Source organism: Microtus pennsylvanicus, chromosome 8 (assembly GCF_037038515.1).
Source record: "Microtus pennsylvanicus isolate mMicPen1 chromosome 8, mMicPen1.hap1, whole genome shotgun sequence".
NCBI lineage: Eukaryota > Metazoa > Chordata > Mammalia > Rodentia > Cricetidae > Microtus > Microtus pennsylvanicus.
The window spans coordinates 60,559,185-60,585,709 of NC_134586.1; the positions used below are offsets into that span (position 1 = coordinate 60,559,185).

General features: G+C 44.8%; 2 protein-coding genes across 8 annotated transcripts in view; one reads left to right on the forward strand and one right to left on the reverse strand.

Annotated features, from left to right (window-relative positions):
* The first annotated feature begins 6,643 nt into the window (after positions 1 to 6,643).
* Nagk (N-acetylglucosamine kinase) lies at positions 6,644 to 14,669 on the forward strand. 3 transcript variants are annotated; one of them, XM_075983622.1, is made up of 10 exons: positions 6,644 to 6,704; positions 8,426 to 8,510; positions 8,662 to 8,760; positions 9,439 to 9,580; positions 10,407 to 10,517; positions 11,130 to 11,242; positions 12,259 to 12,346; positions 13,136 to 13,233; positions 13,584 to 13,662; positions 14,375 to 14,669. In XM_075983622.1, the coding sequence occupies exons 3-10, from the start codon at positions 8,701 to 8,703 to the stop codon at positions 14,560 to 14,562; spliced, it is 879 nt and encodes a 292-aa protein (XP_075839737.1). In that variant the 5' UTR covers positions 6,644 to 6,704; positions 8,426 to 8,510; positions 8,662 to 8,700; the 3' UTR covers positions 14,563 to 14,669. The 3 variants fall into 3 exon arrangements, with proteins under 3 accessions (XP_075839737.1, XP_075839736.1, XP_075839738.1); XM_075983621.1 differs by having other exon boundaries at positions 6,652 to 6,943; XM_075983623.1 differs by lacking the exons at positions 6,644 to 6,704; positions 8,426 to 8,510; positions 9,439 to 9,580 and having other exon boundaries at positions 8,668 to 8,760.
* Positions 14,670 to 17,100: 2,431 nt separating this feature from the next.
* Positions 17,101 to 26,525, reverse strand: part of Paip2b (poly(A) binding protein interacting protein 2B) — a 34,556-nt gene continuing 25,131 nt past the window's right edge. For all 5 annotated transcript variants that reach the window (XM_075983626.1, XM_075983627.1, XM_075983625.1 and 2 more), the window contains 3 exons: positions 24,835 to 24,982; positions 22,042 to 22,218; positions 17,101 to 20,954 (listed from right to left, as the gene is read on the reverse strand). In XM_075983626.1, the coding sequence (XP_075839741.1) occupies positions 20,898 to 20,954; positions 22,042 to 22,218; positions 24,835 to 24,972 (372 nt within the window). In that variant the 5' untranslated portion in view covers positions 24,973 to 24,982 and the 3' untranslated portion in view covers positions 17,101 to 20,897. The remainder of the gene's footprint in view (positions 20,955 to 22,041; positions 22,219 to 24,834; positions 24,983 to 26,525) is intronic.

A 26,525-nucleotide genomic window follows, 5' to 3' on the forward strand; every position in this document is an offset into this window, starting at 1 on the left:
CTACTGGCCAATCAGTGTTTTAATAAACCATTACAAGTGACAAATCTTTACAGGTAACAAGGCTATTGTTCCACAATAATAATTGTCAAGTTTTGGGAAGAGCTAGCTGTATCATTTGTTGCCCAGTCTCTGTGTGAATAGAAAGAGCAGGTCTTACCTCAAGTCCTGGCTAGAGTAGTCTGTGAGGCTGGACCATCTCAGCTAGCCAGCCACCTTGAAATTGTCCTGAGCAGTTTGTAGTCCAAAGCCAACTTTGGGTGTTGTTTATCAGCTTAGTGGCATTACCATAATCCAGGTAGAATCATTGTAGTGTGGTCCCACCCTCCTTTTGGAGACTTCAAAGGTCACTGTTAGGAATGGTCATGGTTCACTGCAGAGAAAAACATTTTAAATGTTACCTGCAGCAGATCTTGACACGATTAAAGGGCCTAATTTGTTATTTGTCATTTGTACATCCAGAGTACAAATACTTAGCTCCTAGTTACCTGATAAAGACTCAAACCTGAAATCATGTACAGGAAGCTAGATAAAGCCTTTTTCTAGAATTAGTTATTACTCTATATGACCATTAGTATCATGACAAAAGTTTAATATATATATCATATAATCTTATAAATTTTAAGATAACATTTATATCTTAAGAAAAGTTTTAAAGAGTCAAAATAAAACCAAATAATTATTAGATTAGTGGCAATAGAACAGTTCCTTAATTTTGGTTTTTCTTCAGTTCTATATCAGGCGGCTCTTCTGACATGAGACAAAGATTTTGGATTTTCCTTTAACAAGCATGCTTGGTTTTAGACAAGGAGAGACCCGTGTTCCAACTCCAGAGCCAGCTTTAATCTGTAATTGAACTGAGACTACAAAAAGACCATTTGTATTATATGTCTGTAGAGAACAGATGTCTCATTTTTCTAGTGATCTTCAGATTTCTTATCAGGATGCTTTCATTCTCCTTAAAAGACAAAAAGAAAACCCTGTCCCAACCCTAACTTTGGGGAGTTTCCCTTTTGGCAAATTATATCTGATCAAATGAAAAGCATTTGTTTGTTTAGATTGAATGGTCACACTGCTTATTAAACTATTTCTTCTTCTAATCAAGAGGTCTCTCTTGTTCAAATCTAATCTTTATCAATTTTGATGGTATCCATAGCTTTTCTTCCCCTGTAGAAACAAAAACAAAACCTATTTCCCAATGTAACACAAGTACTGGTTTCCATTCTGAGGTCAACACATCTTTATAGTATACAGGCTGATTTAACTCAGCAGTTTTTTCTATCATCCAGGGTCCCTCCACAGCTATCGTCCTTTCTCATTAGCATTTAGAAAATTTAAAGTTAATAAAGCATTGTAAATCTATCTCTGAGGGTCTCTGTTACCCCTTTCTGTTTAATAAGCTTATTTTTAAAAGTATAAAAGTACAATTAGATCTTTATATAACTGCTTATTGTGTACATTTGTGTGGTTTACCTGTAATATGCAATCCCCATCAAAATCCCATCAAAATTCTTCACAGATCTGGAGAAGACAATAATCAACTTTATATGGAAAAACAAAAAACCCAGGATAGCCAAAACAATCTTATACAATAAAGGCTCTTCTGGAGGCATTACCATCCCTGACTTCAAACTCTACTACAGAGCTACAGTATTGAAAACAGCTTGGTATTGGCATAAAAACAGAGAAATCGACCAATGGAATCGAATAGAAGACCCTGACATTAACCCACAAACCTATGAACACCTGATTTTTAATAAAGGAGCTGAAAGTATACAATGGAAAAAAGAGAGCATCTTCAACAAATTGTGCTGGCAAAACTGGATGTCAACCTGTAGAAGAATGAACATAGATCCATATCTATTGCCATGCACAAAACTCAAGTCCAAATGGATTAAAGACCTTAATATCATTCTGAACACACTGAACCTGATAGAAGAGAAAGTGGGAAGTACTCTACAACACATGGGCACAGGAGACCACTTCCTACGTATAACCCCAGCAGCACAGACATTAAGGACCTCATTGAATAAATGGGACCTCCTGAGACTGAGAAGCTTCTGTAAAGCAAAGGATACTGCTTTACACAAAGGCAACCCACTGACTGGGAGAAGATCTTCACCAACCTCGCAACTGACAAAGGTCTGATCTCCAAAATATATAAAGATCTCAAGAAACTAGACCGTAAAAGGCTAATCAACCCAATTATAAAATGGGGCACTGAGCTGAACAGAGAATTCTCAACAGAAGAAGTTCAAATGGCCAAAAGACACTTAAGGTCATGTTCAACTTCCTTAGCGATCAGGGAAATGCAAATCAAGACAACTTTAAGATACCATCTTACACCTGTCAGAATGGCTAAAATCAAAAACACTAATGATAGCCTTTGCTGGAGAGGTTGTGGAGAAAGGGGTACACTCATCCATTGCTGGTGGGAATGCAAACTTGTGCAACCACTTTGGAAAGCAGTGTGGAGGTTTCTCAGGAAATTCGGGATCAACCTACCCCTGGACCCAGCAATACCACTCTTGGGAATATACCCAAGAGAGGCCTTATCATACAACAAAAGTATATGCTCTACTATGTTCATAGCAGCATTGTTTGTGATAGCCAGAACCTGGAAACAACCTAGATGCCCTTCAATGGAAGAATGGATGAAGAAAGTATGGAATATATACATATTAGAGTACTACTCAGCAGTAAAAAACAAGGACTTCTTGAATTTTGCATGCAAATGGATGGAAATAGAAAACACTATCCTGAGTGAGGTAAGCCAGACCCAAAAAGAGGAGCATGGGATGTACTCACTCATATTTGGTTTCTAGCCATAAACATAGGACATTGAGCCTATAATTAGTGACCCTAGAGAAGCTAAATAAGGAGAACCCAAAGAATAACATATAGGCATCCTCCTGAATATTAACCTTTATCAGGTGATGAAAGGAGACAGAGACAGAGACCCACATTGGAGCACAGGACAGAAATCTCAAGGTCCAAATCAGGAGCAGAAGGAGAGAGAGCACGAGCAAGGAACTCAGGACCGCAAGGGGTGCACCCACACACTGAGACAATGGGGACGTTCTATGGGGAACTCACCAAGGCCAGCTGGCCTGGGTCTGAAAAAGCCTGGGATAAAACCGGACTCGCTGAACATAGTGGACAATGAAGACTACTGAGAACTCAAGAACAATGGGTTTCTGATCCTACTGCATGTACTGGCGTTGTGGGAGCCTAGGCTGTTTGGATGCTCACCTTACTAGACCTGGATGGAGGTGGGGTTCCTTGGACTTCCCACAGGGCAGGGAACCCTGATTGCTCTTTGGGCTGACGAGGGAGGGGCACTTGATTGGGGGAGAGGGAGGGAATTGGGTGGCGGGGAAGAGACAGAAATCTTTAATAAATAAATAAATTTATAAAAAAAGAAATTAAAAAAAGGAATTCAATATCATCTGTGTTTCTAATCCATTCATCCATTGCTGCTGATCTTGCCTTTAGAGGCCCGATCACCTTTTTGCATTCAGAATTACCATTTTTAAAAGCCAAAGAATCAATTAATATTTGTCTGATTTCTGGATCTAATGCTATTTTATTTATAGCTGGGGTAAACTTTTGCAAAAACAATCAGTGAAGGCTTCTTTTGGACCTTACATAATTTTAGTATATGACTCAGAACTCTTTTTCTGGTTCTTTAACCTTGTCCCACGCATTTAAGGCTGCGAACTGACATAGCACCAAGGTATGGTCATTAAATTCAAATTGTCTTTACAATCCAGCATACTGGTCTTCACCTATCAATTAACCTTAAGGAATATTAATACCTCTAGCCTTATTTTGTTCTTCTATAGCTTTAGATTATTGTAATTGAGGACCAGCTTTCAATGTTACTGATGCCAAATCTTTCCAGTCTTGAGGGACAATTCTGTTGAGTTGCTCATGAGTTTAATTAATATCCATTTCACTTAGGGTGAATGCATACCATATTAAATGTCTTCCTTAAATCTCAAATTTAATATTTATATACAATTACATTTTATTTCTCCATAAGATTGGTTTTCTAACAACCTTGGGCTGCCCCTCTCAAATTTTATAATGGTGAGGCTAGCTCTCCTTTAAATTCCTTGATCTTTGTCTGAATACTTCTATTATTTGTTTTAATAAGTTTTTCTAAGGTTTGTAACTTATCAGTCAAAATGCATTATTTCCTTCAGTAACTTTTTCTAATGCCTGCATCTTGGCACTAATATTAATCAACATTTTTAGGGATAAAACAAGAATTACCAAACCAATAATGATTATAATTGACTTTATGTAAATCCCAGCCTAACTAATTATTCCCTCATTTAATTGTTCCACTTTTAAGCTATTGATTGTGGAATCATAGAGAGATCTAACTCCTGCCACCATAATAATGTTTCCCATTTTTAACATGAGAAAAAAAATCCTCTCTCTTTTTCTCTCTCTCTCTTTTTAAAAAACCTATTTCCCCCTTTTAAGAATTACAAGTTGTCTCCCCAAATCTGCTGCTGCTGATGGCGAAGTGTAAGGCTGGCTGTTACTATGTAGCACGTGTGAGTGGAGAACACCTACATGGCACAGCCTGGCTGAAGACAGCTGCCACTGACCATTTGCCAGCAGCCTGAGGAGGGGTCCAGGGAAAGCCGCAACCCTTGAGCCAGCCATCTCAAAGACGCAGGGGCATGTGTGAAAGCGGCACCTGTGGCAGGCCGGAAGTGAGAGCACAGAATGGCCCGAAGGCCTAGCTCACCGTTGGTGTGGGGCTAACTCCAGCGGTGTTTGGAGCCCAGGCATCTGTGGAGTTTGGGGCTTGTAGAGATTGCTGTAGAGAGGTTGCAACAGAAAAATCCCAGACTCACTCAGAGGGCTTGGGGAAGAAAATGAGGGTGCTGCTCCTGTAGGGGGTGGGTAGCTGCAAAGCCACGGGCAAGCGGCTAGCTTGTGAATTCGTGCCCCAAAATTTGGATGCCAGACGAAGCATTTATCTAACTAATCTTTAACAATAAAAAAATCAGGAGTCAGCTGGGCAGTGGTGGCACATGCCTTTAATCCCAGCACTTGGGAGGCAGGGGCAAGTGAATCTCTATGTCTTTGAGTTCAAGGCCAGCCTGGTCTAGTTCCACGACAGCTAGGACTGTTATACAGAGAAACTGTGTCTCAAAAAATCAAAAACCCAAGAATAAATAAATAAATCTGTAGTCAAATATTGGAGTCAAAATGAAAATATCAGAGAAGCAGGGAGCAGCCGCTAGTCCTACCTCTACTGTTCCTCTATCCAAAAAGGCCAAGATTCTCTTTCAGAATTTGTCTAGGGGTTTTCCTGGTGACAGTCTGCGGGCAGGTGATCCTATCTACAACAGTTGGAATGTTAGGTATTTCCTTTGGATGGTCTGTTCCTGGGTGGTACCCAGGTAATCTCAGTTTCTGGTCCTTCCCAGCAACCAGGTATTACCTTAGGGTAAACTACTGAGACTCACGGCTTCATTTAGCTTATCAGGCTAGGCCCAACACAGGCAGGTGACAATGGTTGGAAGAACTTCCTTTGGGTGGTCTGTTTCTCCTGGCTCCTACAATGCCTACACCAACAATTTACATCTCAGCATTTGGGAGGTGGAGAGCAAGACAAGCAGGAGTTTAAAGTCACCTCAGCCAGAGTTTGAGGTTAGTTTGGGATAAATGAGACCTTGTGTGCCCACCCACCTTCCCAACTATTTACTTCAAAACACAGCCAGAGCCAATTAACTGTCAGGGTGTTGTGTCAGATTGCGACCCCTAGGGAGACCACCAAAAATCAGAGAGACCGGACTGCAATTAGCAAGATTTTATTGCCAGCGTAATAGAACTAGTTCGGAACTCATCTCCAACACCCTGTTGGAGCGAGGTAGAGAGGAGTTAAAAGATTCCTTTGCCGGGGTGTGTGTGTGTGTGTGTGTGTTTGTGGTTTTTAAAGGTGAAATTACAAGCAAGCCTTTCAGAGCTGCTTTGGCACGGGGTGCAAGGTCTTTTGCTCTTTCCACCCTGCTATGCCAGCTTGTTCTTTGTTTTCAGACAAGGTTACTCCGCTGTCTTTATCACCAGGTGTGTCCTTGCTAGTCTGTGTTTCTAATTTTAAAACATTCTGCTAGGAAATTCTTGTCCCTTTGAGAATAAGGGGTGAGGGTCTCACAAGGGAAAAGGGATCCTAGTTAAATTTTTTCCACAGGAGGCAGGCACGGAGGGCAGAGGTTAAATAGGAGGCAGGCTAGCCCTATGGATGTCTCAAAGAAATGTTGTTACGGGCAGCAGACAGCCCTCCTGGCCATCGAACCTGCTCCTAGCAGGCCTAAAGCCATCTGCAGGAGCCTGAGGTAGCACACAGGAGCCGCTCTTCCGTCAGACCTGATGGCATCTTCCTCCTTCGCTTCCATGGCACATTTTAGAATAGGGGAGCAAGTGGTGGCCAGAAGGTGACATAAAGTCTATGCCAGTTTTTAGCAGGCCGAGCCAGCATTGTGTTCCAGGGCTGCATTTAAGTGGCTGGGACTAAACCTTGATGCCAGGCCTGGCCCTCAAGCATTTCCGCCAGACTCTGAGAAGGCCTCGGCATGCGACTGCGCATGCGCACCCCATAATTAACCGCGTGGTTGTGAGCAGTTTGTCGCCGTCCCCCGCTCACTTTCCCAGGCTCCTCGGTTGCGTCTCTGCCTCCGAGTGTAAGCACAGGGCAGGAGAAGAGTGGGCTGGAAAGAACCGGAAAGGGCCGGGAGAGGCCCAGCCATGGCGAGAGAGGCGGCACCGTCCGCACCCGCGCCTGCGCGCGGTGGTCACGTGCCGGGGTGGGGGGGCGGCTTTGCGGCGGTAGGAGAGAATCCACCGACTGAGAGCGGGTTTGCAACAGAGCGATCTGTGGTGGCAGCGCTAGCATGGCCGCGCTCTATGGCGGCGTGGAAGGGTGAGCGCTGGACGGGCCGAGCCGTCTGTCAGGGAGCGGGTCAGGGGGCGGCGGCCTGCTCCACACCCGGTGCCTTTGTATTCCACTGCGCGACCACGCCCCTCCCGGCTGCCACCTCCGCTCCGTCTCAGGGCTCTCGTCTAAGACTGGGAGACTGGTGGAGAGCTGGGGTCAGGTGGGAAGTTGTCGGTCGCGGGTGGACGTGGGGAAGAGGCGGAAGCCCAGACTGAGATTTATACCCAAGGGAACCCGGGAGTTGAGCAGCTGCCACCAGAACACTGCCTTGTCCTAGAGACCGAGACCGTCCACTGCTGTCAGTCCCGAAGGCCCTTGGTTACCTTATTCTCCTGTTCAGAACCTGGTCTGTTGGACTTTGGGAGGTAGCTCTGCCGGGCATGGCTTTGGGTGAGAAGTGTGCCCTCTTTGGGCCTCAGTTGCCACATGTGTAAAGCAAAGACAAGGGAGAGCAAGATGGTGGTTTGCCCTGGCTCCTGCGCGTGACAAGCATTTTGTGTATCTGGGTGTGTCAAACCAGGATGTTCCAGGAGGAGGGTCTGCCGTCCTAGCAGCTCACTGCTGACTTACCCTGAAGTCTCTCTCTCTGGATTGCTAAGGTGGATGGATGTCTTATGGCGCGCGCGCGTGTGTGTGTATGACACATTAAAAACAAACAAGGAAAAACCCTCAGCACATTGTAGGAGTTTGCACCTAACCTTGTTATAGTCATCTGGAAGGTAGAGCTTAATTTTCCCTAACTTGTCAAGGGGTGATTTTGGATTCTTAGTCTGCTGTCTCATGCATTAATATCCCCTCAGAACTTGATGTCCTCTTTAGTTGAATCATCGAGTCTTGACTGTTACATGTCACTCTTCCTCCATACCACTTACCCCACGAATTTAACTCCAAAGGGTTTAGTTGCTGAAGTCTGTATGAATTTCTCCCTGCCTGGTGACCATTTCTTATAAGTTTCTTAAAGACCTGGTGGCAGGAGAAGGGTTTCTAAAGTGGCTCTTGGCTGTTGTGAGAGGAGCAGAGGCCTGCTTTTCTCCTCTCATGCATTTCCCATATGTTGCCTTGGCTAGGCTCTGGGCCAGTTAGGAAGATAGGAAATCACTCTGGAGCTTCACCTAGTGGTGCTCACAATGAGAGGCAGACATGAAACGATACACTCTTAATTCAGAGCAGCCCTTGCTAGCTAGGGCTTATCAGTGTGTCTTGGAGAAGCCCACATCGGACAAGTTGTAAGGTCTAAGTGATGAGTAAGTGGTATCCTGCAGGGGAAGTAAGACCTGCCAGAGAAATGTGAGAAAGTCCACATTTCCCTTTCCAGAGTGCAGTAGACACTGAACAAGTAGGTTTGGGGATAGAGGTTGAGTTTGCCGAAGCTGTCTCTACTCTAGACTCTAAGAGGCTACTGTGCAAGCTTGGCTCTCGCTGTCTGCAGTTTTAGCAGGACTGAGCCCTCCCTCTTGTGTTTTATAGGGGAGGCACACGGTCCAAAGTCCTTTTACTTTCCGAGAATGGGCAGATCCTGTCAGAAGCAGATGGACTGAGCACAAACCACTGGGTAAACCGCCATCTTGAGGGGACCAGAGGGCTTGGCTCTTACCTAATGTGCTGTAACTCCTGTTGAGGTGGTGGCTGGGCCCCATAGCAGCTGGTAGGGGCAGCACAGGTCCTGCAAGCCTTTTTAATTCCTCCTTCCCTGTTGGGGCCAGCTGATTGGCACAGACAAGTGTGTGGAGAGGATCAACGAGATGGTGAACATGGCCAAACAGAAGGCTGGAGTGGATCCTCTGGTCCCCCTTCGAAGCCTGGTGAGTTGGCTGGAGCAGAGGCCATTAGCAGTGCTGACGCAGGTGGCCAGTGGGATTCTAGAGCCTGATGAGAGGGAAAGGTCTCCAGGGCTAGGGCCCTCGATCTTGCCCATTCTTGTGGCTTCATTGATCATCTGTAAGCTGAGAATGTTTTTTAAGAGCATGGGGCTCCAGATATCTGTTGGTGCCTTGATTTGAATCTCAGCTCTGCCACTCAGTATAGTGTCCCTTAAGTCAGTTACTTTCTCTCAGCCTCGTTTCCTCATTTTGCAAATACATTTACTAAGACTTTTTGGGAAAGTGAGATAATGTGATTTATTCCAAAATGGTCAGCTCCCTGTAGTCTAGAGGGCTCTTTAAATGTTAGCTCTTCTTCCTCCCAGGTTGCTGTGACTCTGGCTACTTCCCAGATATGCAAGGGAGATGTGCAGGCACAGCCAGACCCCATGTATGTCAAGCCAAGCTGCTTTCTCCATATCCCCTCACCTTGCTCCTTTGCCTGTGTGTTCCTTTCCTCCACCCTTTCCTAGGCCAGGCTGTTCCTGCAGGCATGACCTTCTAAGGGCTTGCTGTGGGTGGAGGGGCTAGATCGGATGAGCAGGGTATGGCTAGCTGGGTGTTAGAAGGAGAAGGGTTAAGAAAAATCTGCTCAGCATGTTCCTCTCTCTTGTGGCCTAGGGCCTGTCCCTGAGTGGTGGGGAGCAGGAGGATGCAGTGAGGCTCCTGATAGAGGAGTTGAGGGGCCGATTTCCCTACCTGAGTGAAAGTTACATAATCACCACTGATGCAGCGGGTTCCATCGCCACAGCTACACCGGATGGTGAGAACCTGAAGGAGGCGTGGGAGCTGAGAATGAGCTTTCTTATGGGGGAAGCTCTTTACTTTTAACTAGCAAAACTTCTCTTACAGATATCTGCAAGGCAGCCTCTATTACTATCTCCCAACTGTCCTTTCCTGAGCATATTATACCCTTGCTAGACCAGGGACCAGAGACAGAGGAGGAAGGAGGGCAGGTTAAGTGTCTGGGTGGGAAGCGGAATCTCTGGGTGGGGGGCAAGAGCTGGTTGGTACTGAGGAGAAAGTGTGGGACTCTGGGTATGGTAGTGTGCTGGTATATAACTGAGTCTCACAAGGCATGCCAGTGAACACCCTTTACACCAGCTCTCAGGAGACAGAAGCAGGCAGATCACTGCAAGTTCAAGGCCAGCCTGTTCTACATAAAAAATCCTAAGTCAGCCAGGGTCACCTTATGAGACCATCTCAAAAATGAAACGGGCCTAGGCTCTGATTTAATAGCTCTCCCATCTTTGAGAAGTTGTGGAAGGGTTTCACTTTTGTAGAAGTGTCTATGATTTAGGGTGCTGATTGTCACTGTAAGAACAGGTCTGCTGTAGTGTCTGGCATTAGGTACTCAATAAAGCCAAGATATTTGAAGTCTGGTTGGCAGGGAGCCATGTTCCCTTGAAGCGATGTAGACTTGTATTCTTCCTCCATCCCCTGGACAGGAAGCAAGTGGGCTGCTTGCTCTGGGAGGTTGGGTGGTGATCCTTCACTGTAGGGCTTGTTTCTGTCCCATCTTTTGCAGTGGGAAGCTGCTGCTCTGTGCGGGCCCTTGTCCACACTGAGCCCCCATGCCTTCTCCCCAGGTGGGATCGTGCTCATCGCGGGAACAGGCTCCAACTGCAGGCTTATCAACCCCGATGGCTCTGAGAGTGGCTGCGGTGGCTGGGGTCATATGATGGGAGACGAAGGCTCGGGTGAGCACACATAGGGCCTGGACATACCCCTTCCTGTGACTCCTCTCCCCTTTCCTGCCCTCTTGGTCCCCAAACCTAAACAGGTATCCCCAAATAGCTCCTAAACGTGTTTCTGAGTACAGAATAGTGTTGGGAGAATCCCAGAATCACCATCTTTCTCCTTAGTAGCCTCTCATACCCAAGGTTCAGTTTATGGCATGGTGGTGCAGCCTACTTCTGTTGAGACCTAAGGGAAGGATTCAAACTGAAGGTTAAGGCCATAGCTGTCCAGAGACTCTCTGCCAGTGGGAAAGGGATCTGGACAGGACATACTTCCCACCGACACTACTTTTGGGGCAGCGTGTATATATCTCTTGGGTGGCTTTTGGGTCCAGCTCGTGCTGTGACTGCAGCTGTGTGTGACAGCTTACCACCCTTGTCTTTGAATGGGTGCCAGTGTGACAGGTGTACTCAGTCTTCCTACCAGCTTTCCCTGGCCTGGGTCTGTCGGGTAGTTTGATTAAGCTTCCCTCCCTACTGGGAACCACTGACTAATCTTGGGCTTGAGAGTCCTTCTTGGTGAGGAGATGGCCAGTGACTGGCTGCTGTCTTCTTTCCCTCTGCTCCTGGAAGCCTACTGGATTGCACACCAAGCTGTGAAAATTGTGTTTGACTCCATTGACAACCTGGAGGCAGCTCCTCATGATATTGGCTATGTCAAGCAGGCCATGTTCAACTATTTCCAGGTACTCCCTACCCCACAGTCATGTGCACCTAATGTAGGACACTGAGGAACCCACAGGAGAAGCTGCAGAAGGGGATGGGGTTTCCAGGTGGACCAGGACAGCATGGTGGGAAAGTGGTAGATAAGGACAGGATTCAGAGTAGTGTGGCATGTGTTCAGACCAGTGTGGCTGCAGTTCCTTGCAAACAGAGACTGCACTTTTGTTTCCCAGCTGCTCAGACCTGAATAATCACACAGAAACTATATAATTATAACACTGTTTGGCCAATGGCTCAGGCATATTCCTAGCTAGCTCTTACATATTAAATTAACCAATTTCTATTAATCTGTATATTACCATGAGGCTGTGGCTTACCGGTCATGTTCTGGCATCTTTCTCCTGTGACTACTTGGCATCTCCTTGACTCTGCCTACTCTATCTCTATTTGGATTTCCCGCCTGACTTTAAGCCATTGGCCGAAATAGCTTTATTTATCAACTTAATAAAATTAATAAAAGCAACACATATACAGAAGGACATCCCATATCACTTCCTCTTAGGAATTTTAGCATTTTTGCAAACATTTAAAGCCAAATGAGACAAGTGTATAAAACACTTAGTAATGTTTTTGTGGATGCTCACATTTATCCCACTCCCACTAAAATGTACTCTGGAGAATCTCTGCATACTTGGGGACTCAAAGGGGTGACCTGTTAGGTTGTTGGTAGTGGAAGACAGTTTGGGCAATGAATTCCTTGGTTGCAGTACTTCTCAGAATCTTTGGTCTGCTACTGTGTGTAGGACTGTAAGGGACTGATCTTTAACTAAAACAGTCTTTTCAAGAGTTTTTCAGTGAATTTGATCTTGAGGAAAACAAAATTACTCAAATGATAAATCTCAAATTCCTCTAATTTTTAAAGCTTAAAAAAAGTTCCAGAATATTTTGGTCATTCCAATAGAGACACTGGGAAGGCCACTCTGGGTGACAGACTAGGGGTTTTGCGTCTTATGACTGTGTCTCCTCTTGTATTCCTCAGGTGCCAGATCGGCTAGGAATCCTCACCCATTTGTATAGGGATTTTGATAAATCCAGGTTTGCTGGGTTTTGCCAGAAAATTGCAGAAGGTACTGCAAATGCCAGCTTGTTTGTAGCTTAGTTATCCAAAAGCATGTCTAATGGTGGGTCATGCATGTTTAAGGCTGGCCTATGTACTGGTGGCTGTCTCTACAAGTAACTTGGAGTCTGTAGTTCAACTTGCTTGGTGGTGAATAGGGTGAAGGTGGGACCAGACAGCACTGGATTGCCTGTTTATCTCCCGGGTGGCCATGTGACTGCTACAATCTGAAGACCTTGGTTTGAGAACTTGAAGTAGTACTGACTGTTGGCAGGGATTGGAAAGTTCAGGCAGCTTGTGTTGGCTTTGGGAAAAGTCTGCATGTCACACATTGCCTTTTTCACTGTGAGGTCTGCTCCTCTAAGGTGCTTCCTTAGTCCCAGGACACCCTACTTGTGTTATCTCAGGACTAAGGCTCAAAACATCAGCCAGAATGGGACTAACCATCAGCACACTGCTGAAAGTGCTGGTTACCAACAGGAGTATCATTGGTCTTCTCAGATAGGGTCCCTTGTCCACAGGGCTTATAGACTCACAGGAGCAGACACAGTAATGTAGTTTAATAGTTCACTGGAGTCTGGTCCGACTGCACTGGTGGGGTGGAGGAGGTATTCTCAAAGCTTAGTAAGCTGCTTCCAGTAGGGCACTGGGAGGTATCTGGAATGGTGGGAAGAAGCTTGCTTTACCAATGTGGGCATCCATCCTAACATAGTCTTGGCCTGAGCTTGCTGCTTTATCTAATGGAGTGGCTAGAGTAGCCTGCTTCCTGTATTCTCCAGCCTCTTTCTCCCTGCCTCAGGCGCACAGCAGGGGGATCCCCTTTCTCGGTACATCTTCAGGAAGGCTGGGGAGATGCTGGGCAGACACATCGTAGCAGTTTTGCCAGAGATTGACCCGGTGAGTTGAGGCAAGACACAATGGTGGGTGGCAGCTGGACAGGGTCTGACCCTTGGCCTGGGGTGGTAAGACTGCTCCATCATAGTCTTTTTGCTTTGATGCCTCTGAATATGTAGACTGGCTTCATGTGGTGCTGTCCTCCATTTGACCATTCCTTTCCTCTTCTCTGCCTCACTTTCGTGACTTCTGTTTTCCTCCCCCGTCCCCCTTTTTTGCTTGAGTCCATGTTTAGTTTCCCTACCAGAGGGAGAGTGTCTTGGACAGAAGCTGGTCTGAGGAAATATCCCTGAGGCCCTGGCAAGGTTTAGGGTTATGGTCTGCCTGCAATGTTCCATTTTCTGCCTTCTCAGGTCTTGTTCCAAGGGAAGCTTGGCCTCCCCATTGTGTGTGTGGGCTCAGTGTGGAAGAGCTGGGAGCTGCTGAAGGAAGGTGAGTCTGGGTGGGCAGGTGTGGATGAAGACAAAGGGTACAGCTGGAAAGGAGGGTGAAGTTGGGCCCTTTATTCTCATCTGGCTCTCATGACTTTCTCCTGGGGTGTGTGCTTGCTAATAAACCTGTTCTCTACTGTATAGCTCAAGCTCTTGAGGTGGCAAAAAGATGTTTTATTCCCAATGATATATTTAATCACTTTTAAAGATTTATTTACTTTTATGTTTTGTGGGTATTTTTGCTAGTATGTCTGTGCACCATGGGTGTGCAGTGCCCAAGGAGGGTAGAACTGGAGTTACAGGTATTGTGAACCACCATGTGGGTGCTAGGTACTGAACCCAGGTCCTCTGAAGAGAAGCAAATACCCTTAACCACTGAGCCATCTCTCCAGCCCCATAGGGCTTAGACCAGTGTATGATAACATGTGGTAGCACCCTTAGTTACCATTCTGGCCATAAGGACTTTAGCATGGCAGCCTCAGTTCAGCCAGTTTCAGGGTTTCATTAGATTCTGAAACAGCTCAAGGAGCCCTACTAGATTCTGGCACCAAGAAGTTGTGGGTATTGGTGCATACTCTGTAGTTGAGGAATATGGGTTCCTTGGGCTGCTAGTTCCAGGACCCACAGCATCATGGTGCCTCTGTGTTAGGAATGTGGTCTCTAGCATCTCCACTGAAGATTCAGTTTTTGTTCTCTTCTGTGTTTTCTTCCAGGCTTTCTCCTGGCGCTGACCCAGGGCCGAGAGCTGCAGGCTCAGAACTCCTTTTCCAGCTTCACCCTGATGAAGCTACGATACTCTTCTGCACTGGGGGGTGCCAGCCTGGGAGCCAGGCACATTGGATACCACCTTCCCATGGACTACAGTATCAATGCCGTTGCCTTCTATTCCCATACCTTCTAGGGGCTGTACCTCCTCGCCATCCAGCTGACACTGAATGTTAGAAGGGAGATTTTTCTTTGTTAAAAACACATGGAATCAAATAAATGCACTTTACCCCCTCCCCAGTAGGATGCTCTGTATCTCGTTCAGCATATGCTGTTATGTCCTCAACACTTCCAGCAGGTTCCTAGCAGATTCAGGTACTTGCTGGTTTACGTGCATCCACCAGGCTTTTAAGCATATAATGGCCCTGCACCTCCCATTTCCACACCACATACTTTTGACTGCCAGGAGCTGGGACCCAAGTTCCTCCTGGCAGAATTACAATGCCTTATGATGGAACTAATCTGTCTCCATGCCCACTTCCTGGGGAATGACCTAAGATCCATCACACCCTCTCCCAAGGTTCCCAGTAGGATGTGGAGGAACAGTATGATTCCAGCCTCAATTTTTATTTAACCTTGGATTTGGTAGCTGTAGGCACACAGGACATTTTATTGTTTTTTAGTCTGAATAAATCTCTATCGGCCCCTCCCTGTAGGTCAACTAAGTACTGCTTAACTCAGTGGCCTGCCTGCTCCTCACTGCTGCTCACCTGGCTGTGGTTACAGTGGGGCACTTCCCTCTCAGACCTTCGCAGGAAGGCTGCTGCTGCTGTCAGCCCTGCGGGGAAGGTCTTTCTCCTGAAGCTAATCCTTCCAGGAAGATACTCTTGCTCAGAGACACCGTTGTCATTCCCAGTACCCGCTGGCACCTAAGATTAACCAGGTCTGGATGTGCAACAATGCTAGTGTTTTAACCTCTGGGTTCTATTTTCCCTCTCTCTAACTCCTGCACAGTACAACTGTCAATACACATGAAAGGAGGGAGCCAGGTTTAGCCAGGAAGGTGCTTCCTCAGCAAGTGCATTTATTCTCATTTGTTGAGTTTTTATACAGATGTCATTTGATTTACAAAGCAAAAATTTTAAGTAACAACCCCCCCCCCCCTTTTGGTGTTTTTAGGAAAACTTTTTAGGGTTTTGTTGTTAATTTTATGTTTGGGTGTTCTATCTGCATTTGTGTACACTGTGTGTGCCTGCAGAGACCAGGGAAAAAAAATCAGATCCTGTCTCTGACTGGAGTTTCAGATGGTTGTAAGCTTCAATGTGGGCACTGGGAATTGAACCAGGAGAAGTCATGCTCTCTCTTAACTGCTGAGCCACCTCTCCAGCTTGTTTTTAGATTTGAAAAGCCCTGTGAGCAACAAGCTTTTAAACATTTGCAACAGGGACAAGGGTCCAGTCTGGGCCTAGGTTTACTTGGAGGTGCTAAGCAGCTGCTTTGCTCCACTGGCTCCTCCATCACTCTGGCCCTCCCTCCTATGTACATCACCATCATCTCAGGAGTCCAGCAGAGTTAGTACAACTCTAATACCCATGGACATGACTAGAAAGCTGCAGTCTTCAGCATTGATTCTGAGTGAAACACTATGTAGTTTCATTCCCTGTCCACTTGTGCTCCTTATGAAATGGGCCTCAGATGCTTCAAAGGTTCTGAGCTGCAGTAGACAGCACAATGTTTTGCGGAAGGTTGAGGATCATAGGAATCTGCAGTGGCCGAGTCTCCTAAAACACACAGCTCTCGGCCTGTTAACAGAGGACTTGCCAAAGTGGAGGTGGAGAGCCAATGGAGCTGAGGAGGCTAAAACCCAACCTCAAGGCGCTCTCTGACAAAGTGCAGCGTACTCAACAGGAAACTGCTCAACACTGACAAAACATGTTAAAAAAAAGTGCCAAATTAAGAGACCATATACTGTTTGAGTCCATTGACATGAAATGTCCAGAAGAGGTGTATTATCCACACCAGGGCCTGGGGACCAGCGTATGAAAGCTTACTGGAAGAAGTGAATATGGTGGTTGCTCCAGCACTAAAAGTTCCTAAACTCAGTGACTTGGACACAACCCAGTGAGTTCCTGATTGGCATCACTAGTGAACTACCCCAGCTCAAAGCTGTTTTAGGGGTCTTGTTTCCACTTTTCAAGCACTAGTTTATTAACTTTTATAGACAGTCTCATGTAGACCCAGGTAGTCTGAACTTGCCTCAAACTAGAGATTTACCTGCCTCTTTCCAAGTCCTGGGATTAAAGATGAGTACCACTCATAACCTGCTGTTAAATATTTTTGAAGGTTCACAATTGGCAGGACAAAATTCTCTTTTTATATGTTGATAGAGTGAAACATGATACCACTTTACAGGAAAGACATTTTATAGTCAAGGGATGTAGTTTAGTGTTGGAACACTTCCCCAGCCATGCACGAAATCTTCCACTTTACCCTTGCACCAAAAAACAATTTAGTAACAGTACAATATTAAGATATTTAGGACAGCCAGGTAGTCCACACCTATAACCTTAGCACTGGAGAGGCTGAGGCAGGAGGACCAGAGGTTCAAGTCGAGTCTGGACCACAGAGCAAGATGCTTTTAGTATCCCAGGGGTAAGGAGAGCCTCAGTAACAGGATGCTGCCTAGCTGTGAGGTCCTGAGTTTGACCTTAAGAACCAAAAAGAAAAAAAAATCTTTATAGTATTAAGTAACCTGGAATTTTTATTGTTTATTCATTTTAAAGAAAAGGTATAAGGTAAATTTGGGAGGAAAGCTCATCAAATCTTCCATTTAAATTATACTTTTAGCAACAAAAATGTAGGAAGGTTTTTACATTAAAAAAAAAAAAGCATATCTGTCCTTTGGTCCTTTCAATTTCCTCCTGTTCCCCAAGAACAGGAGAAGTGTGGCTCCTAAGCTTGACATCTTGAAGAGAGCAGTGTGTCTCATGTTCTAGTCCCAACTCCCAGGAAATGGAAATTTCTGGGATCCAGCAGTGTGTTGGATGATGACGGAAGGGTAGTATGCAGTCTAATGTTTGCCTGGGCAGATTCCTTCTCTGTTCCCATCACCACCAGCAGCTTCTTGTGGGAGACTAAACATAGGAAAAAGAGTTCCAGATTGTGAAGTCTAGAAGATGTCTAAGTCTGGTGACTTCGGAGGCGCTCACATCCACTGCACTGAGCCATCCTAGGGGGCAAAGAGTCTCATGGCAATTGTGAATGAACAGGTCACTCAGGGTCTGTTTAACACACCAGCATCCTTTCTACTCTTCCTACTTGACAAAACTAGTGCCTCCCATTCCTGTTCTCCCAGATGAGAGTGGCTGGGATAAGCTTTTCCAAGAAGTGGGTACTTCCAACTTCTAGTCAAATTTGTCAGACCTGTAAGTTCCTATCCTTGACATTCTATAAACCTGGACTAATAGCATGCAATACCAATACTCTTACTGCAGAGGCCTGTCCCCTCTAGCAACAGGACACAAACTCAGGAAGCCAGCCAGTCACATGCTCATCTACCATATCCCCAATCAAGAGGTTCACTCTGGCTGCCCCGCTTGCCAGCTGGCAGAGCTCTTTACTTGCATCTTAGTCTCTCTAAAATCAAAATAAACCCTTGACATAACAATAATATGGAAAATGCCTAATAGTTCACTAAAAACATTTATTTTAAAGCCATGGTTAGCCTTACACTCTTAGTGAAGCAATCATAGTTCTTGTGACTTTGGAAATACGAATGCTACCAAGACCTAGTCTCTCACAGGTCGGGAATGCAGCTTGGTGTAGTGCTTGCATAGCACATGTGAAATCCTGGGTTCAATAAAAAAAGATCAATCTTTAGACTATAGTCTAGTTTGCTTATATGATAACCTAAAGTCAGGTACACTATAGACAAAAACTAGCCCCAGACCCTTAGATACAGTACCTAGGTTTTGCCTACCTCTACAATATCTTATGCAGTCCCTTATCCCTCCCCCAACAAAAGAAAAAAGTTATAGAGTCAAATAATCACAATTAGAACTTAGTCACCAATAAAAGAAGACTGGGGCCAGGCAGACCAGCAACTATGAAGTACATTTTCTATTGCTGTATAGATTCCCAGGGGGGGAACCTACAAAACCCCAAAAGTCTTCTGCTAAGTTGGCAAACTAAGGCTGAGCCTGTAGTCTGGGGCACAATTATGCTACCTCACAACATTGGATGAAAGAAGAGTTGGGCCATAGGAATAAGTCATTCCACATATACTAAGCTCAGCCTAATTGGCTGTACCCCAAGCCTGGAGTCAGCATGCTGCCTCTGAGGTAGACCCAACATACCAGCACTTGTCTCCAGGCATACACAACAGCATTCTAGAAGTATTAACCAAATGCACCCTCAACAAAAGAACAGAGACTGACATCCAAGTAAAAAGAGCCAGCAAAGTAGGAAGGAAGGTAGGTCTTTTAGACCACAACTAGCAGCTTGGCTTCCAAAGGGTAAAACTTTAGGATAGAACAAAACCTCTTCAGGCTTACAGAGGCTTCCCAGCCAGGTACTCAGAGGAGGATGTACTATATGCAGATAGAGATTCTCAAGAATCTTCCTGCAATCCTGATGCATTCTGAACTCCAAAAGCCTTGAGGAGACTGCGGCAGAATCTTTTTTATGCCCCACCTTTACCCTTCTTCTCCTTATTAGAAGAGGAAAGCCAAGCTAAAAGCTGGAGCAGGAATAAAGTCTTCCTAGAGGACTAGGAGTTCCTAGTCTCTTGAGGGAGAGGCTTTGGGAGTCAATGTGTGTCTGGCCATACAAGTTCCCTGAGCTAGTCACTATCATGTGGCCTAGGGAGAACGCCACTGTCACAAGATGCCATCCTATGAGACTTTAATAGGAAAAAACAGGGAAGTTTGTGTTTAACTGCTGGGGCTGTCTACAAGTCAACAAGGGAGGGTTGAGAACAGCTCAAGGGTAGGACTAACCTAGCATAAATGAGACCCTGGGTTCTATTCCTGGTACCAAAACAAACTGGAAAGCTGGAAAACCAGCTCATGAAAAAGGGAAATGTTTCAACTTTTCAGACCCCAGTCCTTTCCTCCCAATCTCTGCCCACATCCACATGCTAAGCTGACAGACTGGAAGCTACATGATCCTTCCAGAGCTAACGCACAGCACAGTGACAGTCACACACAAGCCACAGCAGTCTCAGGCCTCTCCAAATCCCTTGTCCTGGGAGTATGAACAGGAGAGGACGCTTGTCCTTTCCTCCTCAACATTACCACCTTCGCCTCTACTCACAGCAGCAGCTCCCAGTGGAATTCAGTTCGACAGAAGATCAACCAAACCCTAGCGAGTTACAGGTAGAACTAAGGGTGCACCTAGCTAGGCCCATGAGGAAATGAAAAATGTTAGTTTGTGGGAGCATTAATACCCATTAACAGCTCCAAGGAGCTCTGTTGTGTTCTCGGGCAGGACTCCTCAGTAGCTTAGTTTCTGGGAATTACTCTGTAAGGCAGGAGAAGCACCCAAAACTGAGCTGAGCAGCTTGCTAGTGTTTAGAAAAATGTATTTCCTTGAAAAAAAAATACAGAAATCTTTGAGGGAATTAAGACTGTAAGAGTCAGATATTGATGGGACTAAGGAAAACAAAACCAAAACTGTCCAAGAAGACTCAAGATGCAACTAGCCCAACAAAAGGTCCGTCTCAGACTTTGGCTAATAGTGTCTTTTAGAGCTGTGAAGGAAAGAGGCCAGGAGTAGCCCGCATGAGAATCATGAAGGCAAAGCAACTCTATGTGACTTTTACCTGTAAACAATGAGCGACAGCAGCTACACACCTATGCTCAACACCAGGCCAGCAGCAACTAAATGACAGCCACCATCAAGCCCTGCTCTTCTGATGTACAACTTGCAACCATCCAGTTACATTCACCTAAGAACTTTCCAATCTATGTTTTCTTTAGTAGAGCAGAGCCCAGGCCAGGAGACAAGGGCTCTATCTGCCACTTAGTTCACCACTTCATGGAAATGTCAGGGGTGGGGAAGCTGAGTGTTGCAACTGGTTTATATCTCCTGTTCTATTTTTCCCTCTTACCACTCAGCTGTAAATTCCTTATGCCCTCCAGATGCCCTGCTCCTGGTAGATACACAGCAGGGAAGATAGTTCTTAAATACTGCTTTCCTTGGTCAGCTTACTTTGCTTGAATGCAGACAGAACATTTCTAACGAGGGAAAAAACAACTGCAGTTCCTTAACTCCAAAGAGCTCTTCAAAAAATAAAATAAAATGGGAAACTGCTCTGAACAAGTCAGCAGAACAGAAGAGCCATGCTCAGAGGGCTTGGAGAGTAGTGCCTCGCACATTCGTTACTCAGTCACAGTATCCAGTTAAACCACCTTCCCAACCCAACCCGCCCTGGCTGCACACCCTTGCCACCCCCCTTCAGCTCTGCCTTTTTGTGCATTGCTGGCCCCAGGTACGGGGACAAAACAAGTCCTTCTGGAAGCTTCCAACAGCTCAGTACTTCACTCCTGGAATAAACTCCTTGGCATCTGGATTCAGGTTACTTTTGCTCTGAAATGAGAATCAAGAGAAAATATAACTCAAAGCAAGCTGTACTTTTACTACTTTTTTCATGATAAAAAAATTAATTTAGCATACTAAATAATGAGTTTCACTATAGCATTTTATACAAGTGCATTCCACTGACTCTGCTGATACCTGCCTCTTATCCCTCCCCATACTGACGGTCATCTTTCTGCTTTCACATCCTATTACACTTTAAAACTTATTTTCGGGCTAGGGATGAAGCTTATTGATAGAGTACTTGCCTAGCATGTACAAGGTTCAACTCTCTAGCCCTACAGAGAGATAAAAGTACAGGGAAGACTGGGAGAAAAATAACAAAAATCATTAAAACTTGTTTTTGAGTTCTGATACATGCTAAGCAAGTGTTCCACAACTGAGCCACACCACAGTACCCTTCTTGGTAAGCCTCAGGGAAGAAGGAAGAGTCTTAACAGCCCATGCTATCGCTGAATTGTTTTCAGAGGCTCCTGCCTCCTGTTTCTACTCCATTTCAAGATATTCCCCTGAATCTATGAATGACATTCATTCCAAACAGCACTTCAAGCCGCTGAACAGATTAACATGGTGAAAAACAATATTCCATGAAGCCAGTTTAGATACTAGAACCTCTATTTTTCTCATTTTCCCATGTCCCTTGGTGTTCTTGTGAGTCTTGGCTCATTGCAAGCCACAGCTACTCACAAGCTATGTGGGAACCACAGTGCTCGCAGAATTCCAGCCACATCAATAGAAGACAAGGAACTCACTTCTCTGACTTAACTGAAGTACAAACTGGCCTGTCAGGAGTGTGTTCCTCCTAATAGCAATAGTTTTCCTGGCAGAGCCATAGGACATTAGGTACAGATAGTGAAAGAGAAAGACTTCTAATCTTATCCCAGGGCAGAGAGCATCGGGGTAAATGAAGGCTGATGACTACAGTTTCACAGAACCTGAAGCCATTTAAGGGGTGAAGACATGTCAGCTGATAGGCTCCAGAGATGTGATGTAGGGTGTAGGGCCACACAGACATCTATGACTCCAAACATCATATTCCTTTCAGGATGTCACATGTAGAACTACTGAAGGCTCTTACCAAAATGTCCTCAGATTCATGACTGTCGCTGACTGATAGTCCATTTAACTGCTGCTGTAAGTGTCCCACAGCCTGAGGCAAGTCTCGTGCTGGAATGAACCAGTCCTGGTCCTCTTCATCCAGCATCTCCTGGAAGCAGCGGTCCAAGAAGTCTTGCTCCTGCAGCTCTTCTTCCACCTACCAACAAAGGGGTAAGACTAAGAGGAACTATTCCAGAGGGTGATCCCTCTGGGGTCCCCAGCACTTCTCTTCAGAGGTCCTCACTCAGAACCATGGCAGGAAAGCTAATGAGAAATGTTCCCAATTGGTTCATGTTTATAAATATTTGGTCCCTAGTTGGTGATGCTGTTCAGGGACATCACAGAACCTTTATGAGGTCGAGTCCTGAGGAAGAAAGTATGTCAGTGGGGGCAGGCTTTGAGACTTACGAATGTAGTCCATTTTATTTTTATTTTTTTCTCTCTGCTTCCAATTTGAGAAAACATATGCTCAGCCAGCTTTGTTTCTACTGTCAAAGCTTGTCCGTTGTTCAACCCAGCCATGACGGACTGACTATATCTCCCTAGAACTGTGAGCTGAAATAAACCCTTTCCTCCATGAAATTGCTTTTGGTCATGGAATCTTACTACAGCAACAGAGAAGTAACTGATCTGATAACCATAAAAAAAAATAAAAACAAAATGGCAGAAACTTCAGGTCTTCATAAATCTTTTATGGGAAGTGTGTAATTGGCCTGAGATTAGGATACTGAAAACTAAATTAAAATCAGTATTAGCTCCTGATCCACTTTTCTAGTAATAAGAACTCCAAGGCAGAAAAATACTTGTAGAACCTTAGAGAGATACAGAAAACACTTTCTGGTACATTATTAAAAATATACGTCACAATTCAGTGTCTCTTAAAACAAGAACAAAATATTTAAACTACTCCATACTTCCTCAACACTGTCACCAAGTGATGTAAAAAGATCTAGGATTTTCCAGTCCTTTGCAGACAATGTTTACTTGGCAGAGTTCAGTGAATTCATTGGCCACTCCACACTTGCCAAATCTCTTTCTCACCTCTTGCTGGGTAACAGGTTCATAGCTCATTACCTCTATAAGCGAAATCAAACAACAACAACAACAACAACAACAACAACAACAACAAATCACTCAACTGTGCCTCATATGTTCAGAAAAAGTTACTAATAGCAAGTTTTTGACTGTTTCTGTTGTTTTTAGACAGTTTCACATATCCCAGGCTGGCCTTGAACTCTCCATGTAGCTGAGGCTGGTCTTGAATTTCTGGTCCTCCTGCCTGTTCCTCCCAAGTGCTGGAATCACAGTCATGTTCCATTATTCAGCTAAAGAAGAGTATCTTAAATGTGTAATTGCCTAAACATTTTAAAATCTCATAAATTATACAGTTATGAAGCTCTTAAGTAACTACAAAGTATTTCTAAGCCATTAAGCCACAAAATTTTATAGTTTTGTGTTTGAAATGTTTGGCATTTATTTTCTCTGTCCTGTCTCTACTTCTCTCTCTGTGACAGGGCTGGACTAACTCAGTATGTATACAGCTCAGGCTAGTTGTGAACTCACATCAATCCCCTGCCTCAGTCTACCAAGTCTTAGGATCACAGGTATAAGCCACTATACTCCTGCTCTCCATTCTTACATATTCCCTTGTTCAAGAATTTTACTATAGCTGCTTCTTTTAGGACTTTGCCATGTGATCTATTTCTCTTATTATAGCAGTATTCTTTGTGTAATAGTTGGGAAATTAGCACTAAGAACATAAAAAAGAAAACAAACAAACAAACAAAAGATCCCAAGTCTCAACTCTGAGACATGAATAAGTATTGTGCCTGTTCTGACTTTAGCTATTAGACACCCATGGGGAAATGATAGGAACTTACAGAAAAAGAAAAACAAAAAACAAAACAAACCTCCAGTTAGAGAATATGTATGTAAAAGATCTCTAACACCCAACTAAGTGGTTTCATCTTCCCACATTCCATGTCATGCCTCACCAGTGGCAACACATCCTAAAAGTTACATAAAATTGGTGTTTGTCCTCAACTTAGCACAAGTCTCTTTTCTTTTTAGTATTGAAATTATCTGTGTATGAATATAAATCATTCACAAATATAACTAATGTATTTCTTCTTCCAAGAAGTAGTTTCCTGAGTTATCCTTCCTTTAAAAAAAATATTTTATTATTTTTAATGGGGGGGGGTGAGTGCACATGTGTGCAGGCGAAGGAAAAGGCCAGAAGAAAGGTACTAGGTCTCCTGGAGCTGGAGTTACAGATGGCCGTGGGCTACCATGTAGGTGCTGGAAAACAAAGTCCTGCCCTCTACAAGAACAGCAAGCACTCAAAACTGTAGAATTGTCTCTTCAGCCCCTTGAGTTATACTTCCTGTTGTTGTTATCTGTCTGGATCAGGGTGTCAGGGAAGAACTCCACACAAGCAGCAGAGGCAATGAAGGACGGTGGGGTGGAAGGGAAGAGGGAAGGAGAGACTACAGGTCCTTGAGGGCTTGGGAGGATTTAGGAGCTATAATCCTGGCTAGCTCTGATTGTTGCTGCTTAAGAGCAGAGGATGGCACTAAGTCCTGAGGGTCAGGCCCTTGACTTAGAACCCAGAGCTATAGATTTTAACTTGAGCTATATGCCTCTGGCTACCAAGATCTGGAACCCCTGATTCTCTGAGTGTGTTAGGCCTTTATCAACCCTAGAAGAACCATCCTGTTCCTACAAGTACAGTAAAAGATTGCAGTAGCTCACAGGGATAGTGACCTTTGCTTACCTGTCTATTGAAATCCTCTTCATTCTCCATCCACATATATTCTGCAAATGGGTTTTCCTTTTCCTCATGTCCATTTAACCCTTGGTCCTCTTTGCATTTCACACTGGGTGATGTACCTGCTACACTGGATCCATTCATTATGGAGATTCTAAACAGATAAAAGAAGACAAAAAGTGAAGATAAAGACTAAGGAAATTTGAATCTAAAAATCCAGATCTTTCCAGAAGCTTCTTAAGTTGTAGGCCAATAATTTGAAATGAAAATGAACACTACTGTTAGTTTGCAAATGTTATGACATCAATCACATAGTTAACAATTATACAGATGTATAGTTCCTTAATAACTGAGTAGTGGGGCACAATGGTGTGGTGGTCTGGAAGAAAATGTTCCCCAAAGGGAGTGACACTATTAGGAGGTATGGTCTTGCTGGAAGATGTGTGTTATTGTGGAGGTGGGCTTTGAGGTCTCATATATACTCAAGCTATTTCCTGTTGCCTGCAAGTCAGGATGTATTAACTCAAAGCTCCAGCTCCAGCACTGTGTCAGCCTGCATGCTGCCATGCCCCACCATGATGATAATGGACTAAACCTCTGAAAATGTAAGCTACCCAATTAAACGTTTTCTTTTATAACAGTTACCACAGTCATGGTGTCTGAGAAGTCCCATTCTTCTCTCCCCAAACTGTGCCCACTCAGAGACTCTCCAAACAAAGGGAAGGCACCAAGAGGTCCACTTTCACATTCTTGGTGGCTACTGCAGCTTCCTCCTCTAAAGTTGCCGGTTGCCTAAAGTGATCAGCTATTGACCACACTTGGGCACAAACCCAGCTTGTGGCTGACACATCATCACCCCTCGTCTACAACCTATCTAGTTTCCCTGTTTTAGTTCGGGTGTACAGCTGCTCCAGCCTCCATCTCTGGAGAATCCACCACCAGGGAGTTGCATCTGTGAAGACACCTGTTGGGCGGGGGTGGCAGGGTAGGCAGCGTCAGAAAACGTATTAGTAAGGGTGGAAGACAATCCTTTATTCATCTCTTCTTTCTCCAGTGTTGGGGACAGAACCCAGGGCCTTGCACACATTGGCAAGCATTCTTCCACAGAGCTGCACTCCAGCTCCAGACAGTCTCTTGTAATGCAGAGATGCTTTAGGCCTCAGAAACCACAGTCATCTTCTGCCCCTTTCTCCTCATAGAAGGTCATAGAAACTAACACTTCTCTTCCCCTAGACAAGTATAGAACACAAAGATATATTCTGAGCTTTGCCTCTCTTTCTATATCAGGCTGGCCATAAACAAATCTGATCTTGCAGATTGATCATAAACCCCATTTCAGTAGAGGTCCTGCCCATAGCTGGGAGGACAAACTTGCACAGAGGCCAAGAAGAATCTGGATAGACAGGCCCTGCTGGGTTTCCCTAAACAACTTTCTAGCATTAGACCACACCCTTTCTGTCTGGTCACACTGTTTTAGAGGGTCATCCTGTTTCAATCATGCTTTTATAATGAAGCCTTTATAACAAACCCAAAGAGGATTGGTTCGGAGCATTCTGCAGAGCTGAACACATGGAAGCTTGTAGAAAAGTGAATAAGGAGCCAGGCGGTGGTGGTGCACGCCTATAATCACAGCACTGGGAGGCAGAGGCAGGTGGATCTCTGTGAGTTTGAGGTCAGTCTGGTCTACAAGAGCTAGT